Source organism: Pinus tabuliformis, chromosome 6, assembly GCF_031772625.1.
Source record: "Pinus tabuliformis cultivar Carrire ecotype Pingquan chromosome 6, CPIR1, whole genome shotgun sequence".
Taxonomy (NCBI): domain Eukaryota; kingdom Viridiplantae; phylum Streptophyta; class Pinopsida; order Pinales; family Pinaceae; genus Pinus; species Pinus tabuliformis.
Window position 1 is genome coordinate 1,762,933,983 of NC_142292.1, and position 11,741 is coordinate 1,762,945,723.

Below are 11,741 nucleotides of genomic sequence, written 5' to 3' on the forward strand. Positions count from 1 at the left end.
GGTTCAAATGTCTATTCTCAATACTTCCCCATAGGAGAAAATCTATGCTTGTGGAAGGATTGGTCAAACCTTCAACATAGTCCCCTTCAACAATGAATACTATTCCTCAAAAGAAGTTGGCTGATAGTTACATTGGGATCCTTTATGACATGATACCATGCACAAGGTTGGGTTGGTCATCCCCTCCTTACAATCTCCCCCAATGAAATGACTAAGGCTTTAAAAAGGACCAATTGACCCTTTCTCTCGTGCTCCCTCGTGATGTAAATACTATGATCAAGAAAAATTTGGTTGATCCTTCCTTGAGTTCTCCTTTAGTGTATATTATGCATCAAACAAGTTTGATGATCATTCCTTCAAATTTTCTATGACATCAATATTATGCTTAATGGTCAATGCAATCTTCCCTTGGGTCTCCCTCAATGACAATACTGAATTTGAGGAAGAGTTAGTTGAACACCCTTAATACCCTCACATAGTGAAAATATTATGGTCAAGGACCTAGGATATTGGTTAAAAAGAGGATCATACCCTAAACAACCCTTCCCTATGAGCCCTTAGATTACAATATTATTCCTAAAAAAGGGTTATTAGCTAACATATCCCCATTCATTGTCTTGATGGAAATATTATGCGTGAGGAAGGCTCATACAACCCATCTAGTGGATATCCTATGACATGAATACCATCCTGGAGAAAAGTTTAGTCAACCCTTCTTTATGTTTCCCCTTCATCAAAATAATATGATGAATCTTTCTGATAAGTATATAAACTCTAGAAGAAGAGAAGAGATCCCTATAATGGCTATGGAGGCTTGGAAAAGCATTAGGAGAATTTTGAGGTCAAAATGGTGTGTGAAAACACATTTTTTACATGCATTTTAAAAAAACGTGGGTCTACTACAAAAATATGCAAAGTGGGTACTCAAGGATGCACTTGAAATTTGAGTAAACTTATAAAGGGATATGTTGAAAATATGATTTTAAAAAAACTCTCTTTTTCTTTAAAATTTCATCTCCTATTTTATTATTTAAATTGTTATTTTATTATTTTTAATGGGAGACCCATTTTAGACCTCAAAAGTCCCTTAATTGAAGACAATAGTTCCCATGTGATAGAAGTATAAATTCGAACAAAAAAAACAAAAACAAAACAAAACAAAACAAAACGTATCCATATAATAGATTTGGAAACCTAAAAAATAGAGAACATATCCCTTATGACAGCAAAGGAAGCTAGCTTTGATATCAACTAATACAAAAATAATTAGTTTAAACGGTTAAAAAACAAAGAAATTATTAAATTTTTGAATAATTCATCAATTTACATATGAAATCACAATCTTTATGTCTCCTCTATTATTATTAGTCCCTATCAATGGCCAAGGCTATACCAATCAATTTGATCATTATTTTGAGTTAGTTATATAAATATTTACCTATTTGTTAATTTATAATATCAGATAAATATATTTTTATTTTTATTTTTGTAATATATTCAAATTTTATGTTTATATCAAATTTTTATTGGATAAAAGTCAAAAAATAAAAAAACAATAAAATTCAAAGAGGAAAAACAGTGCCCATGGAACTTCGAATTGAGAGTGAATGAGTGTATTGTTAAGGCACTCCATGTTCAAATCTCCGTACGTGTCTACTCCTTTTTCAATTGTTTTTTGCTTTAAAGCTAATTATTAAAAAAAAAATTAACAACACTATCTATTCACATGAACTTGATTTTGAGTGGATTTAAATCTCTTTTTATTTTAAAAATACACAATTTAATCCCTCTTTTTAATAATTATAATTGAATAATTACTTTTAAACAAAATATAATTAATCATATTGAATATTCATCATGTTTTTTCTAACTTAACTAGGAACTACACTAACATGCCCCCCACCCTCTGTATATATATATATAAATCAATATTCCATCTTAACAATAATTTTACTTATTTACTCCATCTGCTCTTGATTTCTACACCAATATATTACATTTGCCAATTTAGCTTAACATTTATATCTAAAATAACATAGACATGTTATAAGGCTCAATTCCATATTAGAATGTTAATCTGAAAAACTTGTTTATTCAATGCATAATATGATCATTACTTTTCACAAACAAAGATTATTTCAAATGCTTTCATTTCCAAAAGGCATCCTATTTGTGTTTCTAGCCATGAAATTGTATGGAAATAGAACTCATTTTTTCTTTTTTTTATAAATTTTATATATTGTAAATAAAATTATGGAAATATAACTCATTTATTTATTTTTAATTAAATTTTATATATTGTAAATTAAATTATGTTTAATATAATTTTTTTAATGTTAAAAAAAAGTAAAAGAGATATTAAAATTTAATGAAAGAATTATTTTTGAATATTTTGAATTGATTTAAAAATAAATGAAATATTATTGGAGAAAAAATAAAATAAAATCGCAATTTTTATTAAAATTGAGTTAAAAGTTTTCATCAAAATTTATTTATTTTAATAATTTTTAACTTTTTCATTTGATGTCTATGGGGTTTTGGATAGATGGTGATCAAGTGTTTTGCTAAAACACTTCTTAATATGAAGTCATAGATGTAGTCCTGCCAAATTACAAAAAAATTAACTTATTTCATTTGATAACATTAAATTGCAAAATACTATTTTATTGAGTTTTATAGCTTATTTCTTAAAAAGTGAGTTTTATAGCTTACTTATGTCTTAAAAAATGGCTCCACATTGATAATAAAATTAGTTACAAACCAACTTAAATGATTAACTAATAATATTAATAAAACCTTTGTCTAAAACTAATCAACTTATTAATGAGAAAATAATTTTCAATTAAAAAATAAACTAATTTCTTATGCTTAAACTAATGCTCATTTACATTATCATTAATAAATAAATATTTTTGAATTAAAAAATAAACTATTTTCATTTTTTAAATTTAACATGAGCACCGGCTTACTTATATAATGTTTTTTCAAGAAACAAAATAAAATTTTAAAATAAAAATAATTTTATGTAAAGATTTGGTTATTAAAATATGTTTCTCTTTTAAAATAACACCTCTCACCAAAACAGAATTTGACAACCACGAAGGGTTCGAATGGTTGGAGTTTTGAAGTTTTGCCATCTATCTATCTAATATCAACAATGTGTCTTCCACGCCATCTAACAACTAAATTAAATGAACCCACTTACTACCAACCAAGAGCAACGTCACCAAAACAAAGAGACAAATGCAATAAGCCTTAACATAAAAATATTAAAATATACATACTTTCCCATGCTCTTAATTTCACATGCTCTTCATTCTTTTTCCTGTTTTTCTATCCCCCTCGCACTCTTGGTCGAGTGAATTATAACTAATTTTGAGCGTTTCCCGTATGTCCGCGGGTGGTATCTTGTGAAAATCATTCAATAGCTCTTTCCCATATGTGTCATCTCTTCCACAAAGAAGAGCCCCAGTAACTTTCAATGACAACGGCAATCCATCACAGGCCCTTACAAACCGTTCCACCAGATCTGCAAATCCTGGTGGTGGACGTGGCCGATTGAAGGCATATGAGCAGAACAACTCTTGGGAGTGTGCTCTATTCATCCCGCTGAGCTTATAAATTGATGAATCTGCTATTTCTGAACATAGGAGAGCATGCTTGTCCCGAGAGGTAACTATTATCAAGCTATTGGAACTAAGAACATCCCTAATTGGTAAGAATGCATCCAATTGATCGGCCTTCTCTACATTATCTAAAACTATCATTGCATTACAACAAGCTAGGTAACGTTTAAGGATTATCACACCTTGGTCCACAATCTCAATTTTAATATCCCTGTGTGTCAAGTCCTTAATGAGCTTCATTTGCAAATCAACCAGAGATTTTCTAGCTGCAGTTTCACTAACATCAGATAAAAAGGAGGATCCATCGTACTCAGAGCACCTACGGTTGAAGATCTGTTTCACCAAAGTGGTTTTCCCAATACCACCAACACCTATAATTCCCACAGCAATCCCCAACATTCATTTGCTCGGCAAGATTTCTCAGACCACCTTCAAGTTGCTGATTTCCTCAACTGACCGAGAGAACTGGAAGGTTCGTAGTTAAATGCTTTTATTCTCACGTATAGCACGTCGCAGGGCGTCAATCACAGGATCAACATTACACTATACTTTTGGAGATGAACGAGCAGGATAATACGAAAGGATCCCAGCCTTTCTGAAGTGCACAAAAAGACAGATGGGATTATTTTGTTATTAGCTTGGTCTAGGGCGATCAGCTCATTGAATTAAGGGGATCGACGGAGGGGATGATTTCAATTACTAGTTTTTCTGGTGTTGTGTGGTCATAGTGGAGTTAAGTTTCATCATGTGGTAGGACTTCTCCTGGATCCTTTGTGAGAAGCCGATTTTGTCATGATATCTGTTTTTCCTCCTCCGTTTCGGCTGGCCTTCCCTTCATTTGCAGAGATAAAGCTTCAATAGCTGGATCGTAGCCGTTGGGGTTTGGCTGAATGGACAGGGGATTTTCTTCGGTAATCTGTGTTTTTGCGCGTAGTCTTAAAATCCCATAAAATAATCTACGAATTTGTAATAATTGTCAAATTTTAAAATTTTGAATGTGCCGAGAAGATTGATTTTTTATTTTTGATGATGCTGAATTTATTTCCACCATAAAATAAACTGATTCGAACACTCCAACAAATTAACTAATTAATTTTTTGAAATTTTAATACGAGATTCCTACAAAAGTGGTCGTCGGTAGACAATTCCGTGTCGCGTAGTCTAACGAGGAGGAGGAGTTGGCCGGAAAATTATGGAAATTCTGGTTATATTAGGAGTTGGCCGGAAAATTATGGAAATTCTGGTTATATTTGGGGAAAATCCAGCAAGGATTTTTGTAAATCCAAGTTATAGTTGTTAAACTTCAAAATTTTAGGTGTCTTAAGCGTTTTTTGATGGTGCTGAATCTATTTCCACCATAAAAAACACGATTCAAACACTGCCTCTACAAGATTTTTTAAAATCTTTTTACCCGAATTCCGACCACTTTTGGCCGCCCGGGCAATTCCTCCTCCGCCTCATTAGACGACTCCACTGGGGTGATCGCTCTTTGGGTGGTGCGTTGAAGGTCTTTGACCAGGGTTCTGACCTATTTCTTCGTCAAAAGTAGTTGGTGGGGGCTAAGGGCTGGCTCTTTCAATTGGGCTGGAGCTAACCAGCCATATATTGGGTATTTAATGCCCTCAGAGCAGCACGCCACTTAGCTCGATAACACGGGAGCGGGCAAATATTATTTAATGCCGAATTTGCCCGCTCCCGTGTTACCGGGTTAAGTCGTGTGCTGCTCTGAGGGCATTAAATACCCAATATATGGCTGGTTAAAGCTTTCCCTTTCAATTGGGCAGAAAATATATTTCGATATTTGTACCCATCGCGTGGCTAGCAGTAGGTTGGCGTATCCACTAGGAGATTTCTGGGCGACCTTTTTAGGCTTGGGATCTGCTCCTTTTCGTTATGTGGGGTTTTTGATCCCAGGTCAGTTCATAGGTTCTGTACTGGGTTTGTGGCGACGTATCTGGCGTAGACGTATGCTGCCCACTCTTCTCTTCATTAGGTGGTCCGTTTTTCTCGAATGGAGTTGAAGCTTGCGTGGCTAGCTGTTGTAAGGCCTTCCATTTATTTTTTGACACCTCCGTTACACTCGGTACTTTCCTTCGGAGGTGGGTGGTGGGTTGGTGCCGGGGTCTCGCCTCTCGGTTATGGATTGTGATGGGGTACAGTTGGCTGGCATGCATGATGGGATGTCACCAACTGCCGAAGCCTTGATCGAAATCACTATTTGGGCGGAGCGGGCAGCATTGGCAGTATTCTGTCTGGGAGTCAGAAATATTGCAATTTACTGAGAGTTCTGTTGCGGGTGATATCCCTGCCTCTCACGAGAACTAGAGAAACAAAAACTAAACATAAACCTTTGGAGGCGATTCCAGCACAACCACCTCTGGTTTTGGGTGAAAATGATTGATGGGAGAGTACAGAAAGGCTCACGAATAAGGCGCTGGTAGGGCAGTGGCACCCTCTGAAAATGTCGGGTGAAAAACCTAAGAAATGGGTGGAAGATAGATGGTTCCCGATACAGACCGAAGGTAAGCGAACTTGACCGGAGGTAAGCCAACTTTTGAACGGATGTTTATGCTTTCACTCCCTGAGTTTGGAGAACGCTGACAGGATTTTAAGGGATCCTTGGGTCAAAGGTAGAGGGTTTCTCCTAATGCAGTGGTGGAAGGCCAGTTTCGACCCTCTAGCTGGGATCCCTAGACGTAATCTGATTTGGGCAAAACTGTCGGGTTTACCGCTGGAGTTATGGAATAGGATTAGGAAATTTTATTTCTGGGATGACAGTTGTGTTGGTCAGTTGGATAAGCGCTTGGCTTGGGTGTTGGTCGAAGTCGACCTGGGGCGAGGTTAGTTAGGAGAAATTGATGTGTAGTGGAGCAGTTATACGATTCGGCTGAAAATTGATTATTGGGCTTTGCCATATCGGTGTCTCCTATACCAGACGGGTCACTTGATGGCTACATGTGCGGTGCATGGGGTCTCGTCTTCAAGGCGCAGACATAATGGACTTCGGGACTCTTCATATTCCGGTCCATCGGCATGTGCAGTTCAAGGAAGTGAGGTCCTCTCTAGGGCTTCTCCAGGTATTTCGGCTTATTTCTCTGAACTTGTTAGCGAGCCACCTTTAGACAATCTTGTATCAAATATTTCGCATACAAATATTTGGGGAAATTCTCAGTCTAATGGGCTCGGTCCCGCTTCATCTGTTGATGTCGTAGTCTCTACCTCTTCCCTTGGGGTTGACAGGGGTATGATCACCCCAGCCTCGGGTGCTAGATCTTTAGATTCCTCCCTATTGCTAGATCACTGTTTCCATACTCCCCATCCTGGCGAGAGTGGGTTAGCCCCGACCTTGAAGGTGGGTTCTGAACTTTCTGGAGAATTATTAAACCCTGCTTCGACTGTCCTTGAAAAGGAGGTGGAGAAAGTTGCGTCCCTATCTCCAGACCGGGAACTAATCGGTGTTCTGGACTCTGCCGAGGAAAACGAACCACTTGTCATCAAACGGTCTTTCTTTGTGCCCTCGGAGGTTTCTGGACATAAGCCAAATTTCCAGAACGTGACCCATTAGAAGAAACGTCAACCTCGATACAAGAAAGTCACAGACTGTAGATTGACAGCTTCGAGTTCTCATTTGGCTCTCATCCCTGGTGATTCGTGTTTTTCCATCGATTCATCTTACACTGGCATTAATACTGGCGGGGGATTTAAATTTCACATTGGACCCATCAGAAATCTGGGGTACGAAGGCCACGGAAGATCCACTTTCTGCTTTCTTTAAAGGAATGATGGACGCCAATGCTTTGATTGATGCAATCCCAGATATAATGGCTCCAACTTGGAAGAACGGGAGAATTGGAGGGGAGGGCATCTCCAAGCGGATTGATCATTTTCTGGTAAGTCAGACCCTGTTTAATAACATGGTGGAAGTCGAGTCTTATATCATCCCAATGGATATATCGCACCATATTCCGATAGCGCTGACGTGGAAAGGGATGGAGGGGTGGTGGGCATATCCATTCGAATTTAATCCTCGGTTGCTAAAATTTGAATCTCAGAGATGGATCAAAGCGAAAAGGAGGAAAGAACAGATTCTATTAGTGGAGTTAGAAAGAGCTGATATACCTTAATCTGGTCCCATTATATTTCTCGGCTTTATATCGTGATAAGATCGCAGTTTTGGAGGGTCATAGGAACATCATTCTTCAGGCCCAGGAAGAGGACATAAGGCACAAAAGTCAGGGCCATTTGGATCCAAGCTGGGAATAAAAATTCTAAATATTTCCATAGGCAACTTAACCTGAGGAAGCAACATAATTCTATCAGAAGGATTTGGGATTCTGATGGGAATATCATGAATTCTCAATCCTCTTTGGAACAAGCAGCCATTTCACATTTCAGAGATCACTTTATGGCAAAAAATCAGGAAAATGGGGATCAAGCAGAATTTATCGAGTTGGTTTCCGCATTGATTTCTTAGGAGGACAATGAAATTTTGGGACAAGTCTTCACTTGCGAAGAACTATTAGCGACCTTAAAGGACTGTGCGAAGGAAAAAAGCCCGGGCCCGGACAGCCGAGGGGTTGAACTTTTTATCTACTTACAAGGACCTATTCCTTTGGGATTTGCTGGCGGTGGCAGAAGAAGTTAGTCTGAGGGGATTCGGACAGCCGAGGGGTTGAGCTTTTTATCTACTTCAAGGACCTGATCCTTCCGGATTTGCTGGCGGTGGCAGAAGAAGTTAGTCTGAGGGGATTCATCTCGGGGGCAATAAATGCCACTTTTCTTTCTCTGATTCCGAAAAAGAAGAATCCATCTACTTTTGGGGACTATAGGCATATCTCCCTTCGTAACTCGATTTACAAAATGATATCGGAGTTTACAAAATGATATCTAACCTGATCGCCCGTAGAATTAAACCCTTTCTGTCGAGATTTATTTCACATGAACAATTAGGGTTTATGGAGGGTAGACATATTCATGATGCAATAGGCATTGCCCAGGAGATGCTACATTCCGTCAACTCCAGGATTATTATCTCCTCAAGGTAGATCTGATAAAGGCCTACGATTGCATTGATTGAGAATTTTTAGAGGTAGATCTGATAAAGGCCTACAATTGCATTGATGGGGCACTTTTCCATTTTGATAAGATCAAAATGGGGATGAATTGGATGAATGTTCACTAGATCATGGGGTGTATCAAATCCACTAGTTTCATTTTGATTATAAATGGTTTTCCCTCCCAGTTTTTCTAGGCGTACAGGGGTTTGAGGCAGGGATGTGCCATGTCCCCATTGCTCTTCCTGTTGGTGATTGATAGTCTGAGTAGGAAAATTGGTGATTCTCTAGGCAAAGGTATTATTACAGGGGTTAAAGTTGTCAGGCACTTGCATGTAACTCATTTAATGTTCGTGGATGATTTATTATTGGGAGGGCAGAAAAACACGAGTGTTTGGTCGGAATATTAGAGAATCATCAAGACTTTTGGGGATGCTTCGTGTCTTTATATGAACGAGTCCAAGTCTAAATTAGTACATAATGGTCGTGAGGATACAATGGTGAAAGAGATCTGTGGACTTCCCGGGGTGACTTCTAACCATGTAACAGAGGGAATCACTTACTTGAGTTTCAGATTAAAACCGATGGGATATAGAGATAAGGATTGGGAATGGTTGGTGGTAAATTTTTTTGGAATCATCAAGACTTTTGGGGATGCTTCGGGTCTTTATATGAACGAGTCTAAGTCTAAATTAATACATAATGGTTGTGAGGATACAATGGTGAAGGAGATCTGTGGACTTTCCGGGGTGACTTCTAACTATGTAGCAGAGGGAATCACTTACTTGAGTTTCAGATTAAAACCGATGGGATATAGAAATAAGGATTGGGAATGGTTGGTAGTAAAAATTAACCAAAAATTGGATTGCTGGAAACACAAATATATGTCTATGGGCGAAAATTTGATTATGCTTAAATCGGTTATGCATAACCTCTCAATTTATTGGATACCTCTTTTTTCTGTTGCCTTGTAAAATTATTAAAAGGATCCACTCTATTATGGGGTGCTTCATTTGGACAGGGGCCCATAATGGGGAGATGAAAGGTAAAATTCACCTGACGCGATGGTCGCTTATTGCTAGACCCGTTGAAGATGGATTTCCTCACGTGCCACGTGCTGTGGACTGTGGGAGATGGCTCCATGATTAAGTTCGGCCTTGATGCTATCAGCGGTATAAAAGGTAACCACTCATTATGTATCCAAATTCTAAATCATATTCATTTCAAGGGGTCTTTTATCTTAATCAGATCTTAATCCATAGGCCTCATCATATGGACCTTCAGGCATGGTATAAGGCAGAAGAATTGGAATTACCGGAGGAACTTTCTAAGGAATGGGGAGAATGTATTACAGTTCTCCGGAACGCAGGGATCTCAATAAATGATGAAGAGGACGAGATGTCTTGGGGAGGCACACTCAGAAAAGGACCACAGGTTATCTAGAAATGGATCCTTTCAAATAAAATCAAAGTTTTTAGTTGGTTGGCTATACATAATCGAATCTCGACTTGGCATAATCTATAGAAGCGAGGATTTCAAGGAGCAGGTATCTGTGTGTTATGTGTATGAAGGGAGATGAAGACAATCTCCATCTTTTCTTTCATTGCCCTTATAGTCTCCCTCTATGGGAAGGGGTGTTGGACCATTACAAACTAGTATCTAGGATACAATTCCAGACAATGTACAGATGTATTAAAGTTTGCTTGGAGCAAAGTGCAAGATTATCGTGCGCTTCCATTATACGTCTTTTGGACTATATGGCAGAGAAGAAATGCAATCTTATTTGATCAGAAAAGCCTGGAGCTCCATGAGGACATTAACAAGATGGTGACCTACTACAATGAGATAGCTTTCATTATAAGTCTTTTGGACTATATGGCAGAGAAGAAATGCAATCTTATTGGATCAGAAAAGCCTGGAGCTATGAGGACATTAACAAGATGGTGACCTACTACAATGAGATAGGGCAGACAAAGGGAAGTAAAATGTACATGATTCCAAAAGTGAGGGATCTATGACAAACATATCTTGTTGGTTTTTTGGATGGAGCAAGTGGCACGAGAAAATGTGGTTGTGGAATGGTTATATATAAAGCATCATCTAAGTTCTACCATTTCTGGTGGGAAGGAGGAGAGGGCACAAACAAAGAGCACAAATAATAGCCATGTGGGGAGTGTTGATTGCTGCCAAATGACTCGGAATTGAAGAGATTCAGATCTTTGGGGATGCGAAAGGCATTATTGAGTGGGTTAAGGGGCGCCACGAGTTTAGACTGCCTATTCTTATTAACTGGATTGAATCTTTGGGGATGCGAAAGGCATTATTGAGTTGAGTGGTTTAAGGGGCGCAACGAGTTCAGACTGCCTATTCTTATTAACGGGATGAAGCGCATCAAAATTGTAATAAGAACTTTCCAGCAGGTAAACTTTGACCACATATACAGAGAGCAAAACTGGTCTGCTAATTTACTTTCAAAAAGAGGCAGTCATCGAGAAACAGGTAAGTTTTACTTTTCAGTTTTTTGAACAGGTTGTCATGACCAACACTGTCAGCGTCAACTACTCATAAGGAGAGACATGCCAGGGTCTCATTTTGATTACTGGATGCACTAATGTAATAGAATTTCTCTTCCACTAGATAGGCAGCAATAAACTTTTGAATTTTTGTTCAACAAAGAAATACAATCTCATAAGATATAGGTTTTTTGAAAGTATGTTGATTAGTTTTCAGTCTCCTGTATGCAATTTTCCAAAGAAGAAAGACAGAAAAATGTTCCAATCTATATATATACTACTTCTTGTTCAACAAAGAAATACAATCTCGTAAGATATAGGTTTTTTGAAAGTATGTTGATTAGTTTTCAGTCTCCTGTATGCAATTTTCCAAAGAAGAAAGACAGAAAAATGTTCCAATCTATATATATATACTACTTTTTCCTTTTAATAAAAAGTTTCCTCCTAAAAATATGTGTACGGACGCGAGACAGTAGAACGTTACCCATTAAAGGTCTTCAGCTCGAGACCACTTATGTCGGCGACATGAGAAAGAGCATCTCTCCAGC

General features: G+C 37.9%; 2 protein-coding genes across 2 annotated transcripts; one reads left to right on the top strand and one right to left on the bottom strand.

Annotated features, from left to right (window-relative positions):
* Positions 1-3,302: 3,302 nt before the first annotated feature.
* Positions 3,303-4,025, bottom strand: LOC149265994 (disease resistance protein RPV1-like). Its single transcript, XM_089406728.1, has one exon. The coding sequence runs from the start codon at positions 4,023-4,025 to the stop codon at positions 3,303-3,305; it is 723 nt and encodes a 240-aa protein (XP_089262854.1).
* Positions 4,026-5,351: 1,326 nt separating this feature from the next.
* Positions 5,352-11,325, top strand: LOC149265995 (uncharacterized). The gene is made up of 2 exons (XM_089429917.1): positions 5,352-9,861; positions 9,929-11,325. Exon 1 carries the CDS (start codon positions 6,574-6,576, stop codon positions 7,189-7,191), a length of 618 nt encoding a protein of 205 aa, XP_089286043.1. The 5' UTR covers positions 5,352-6,573; the 3' UTR covers positions 7,192-9,861; positions 9,929-11,325.
* The last annotated feature ends 416 nt before the right edge of the window (positions 11,326-11,741 follow it).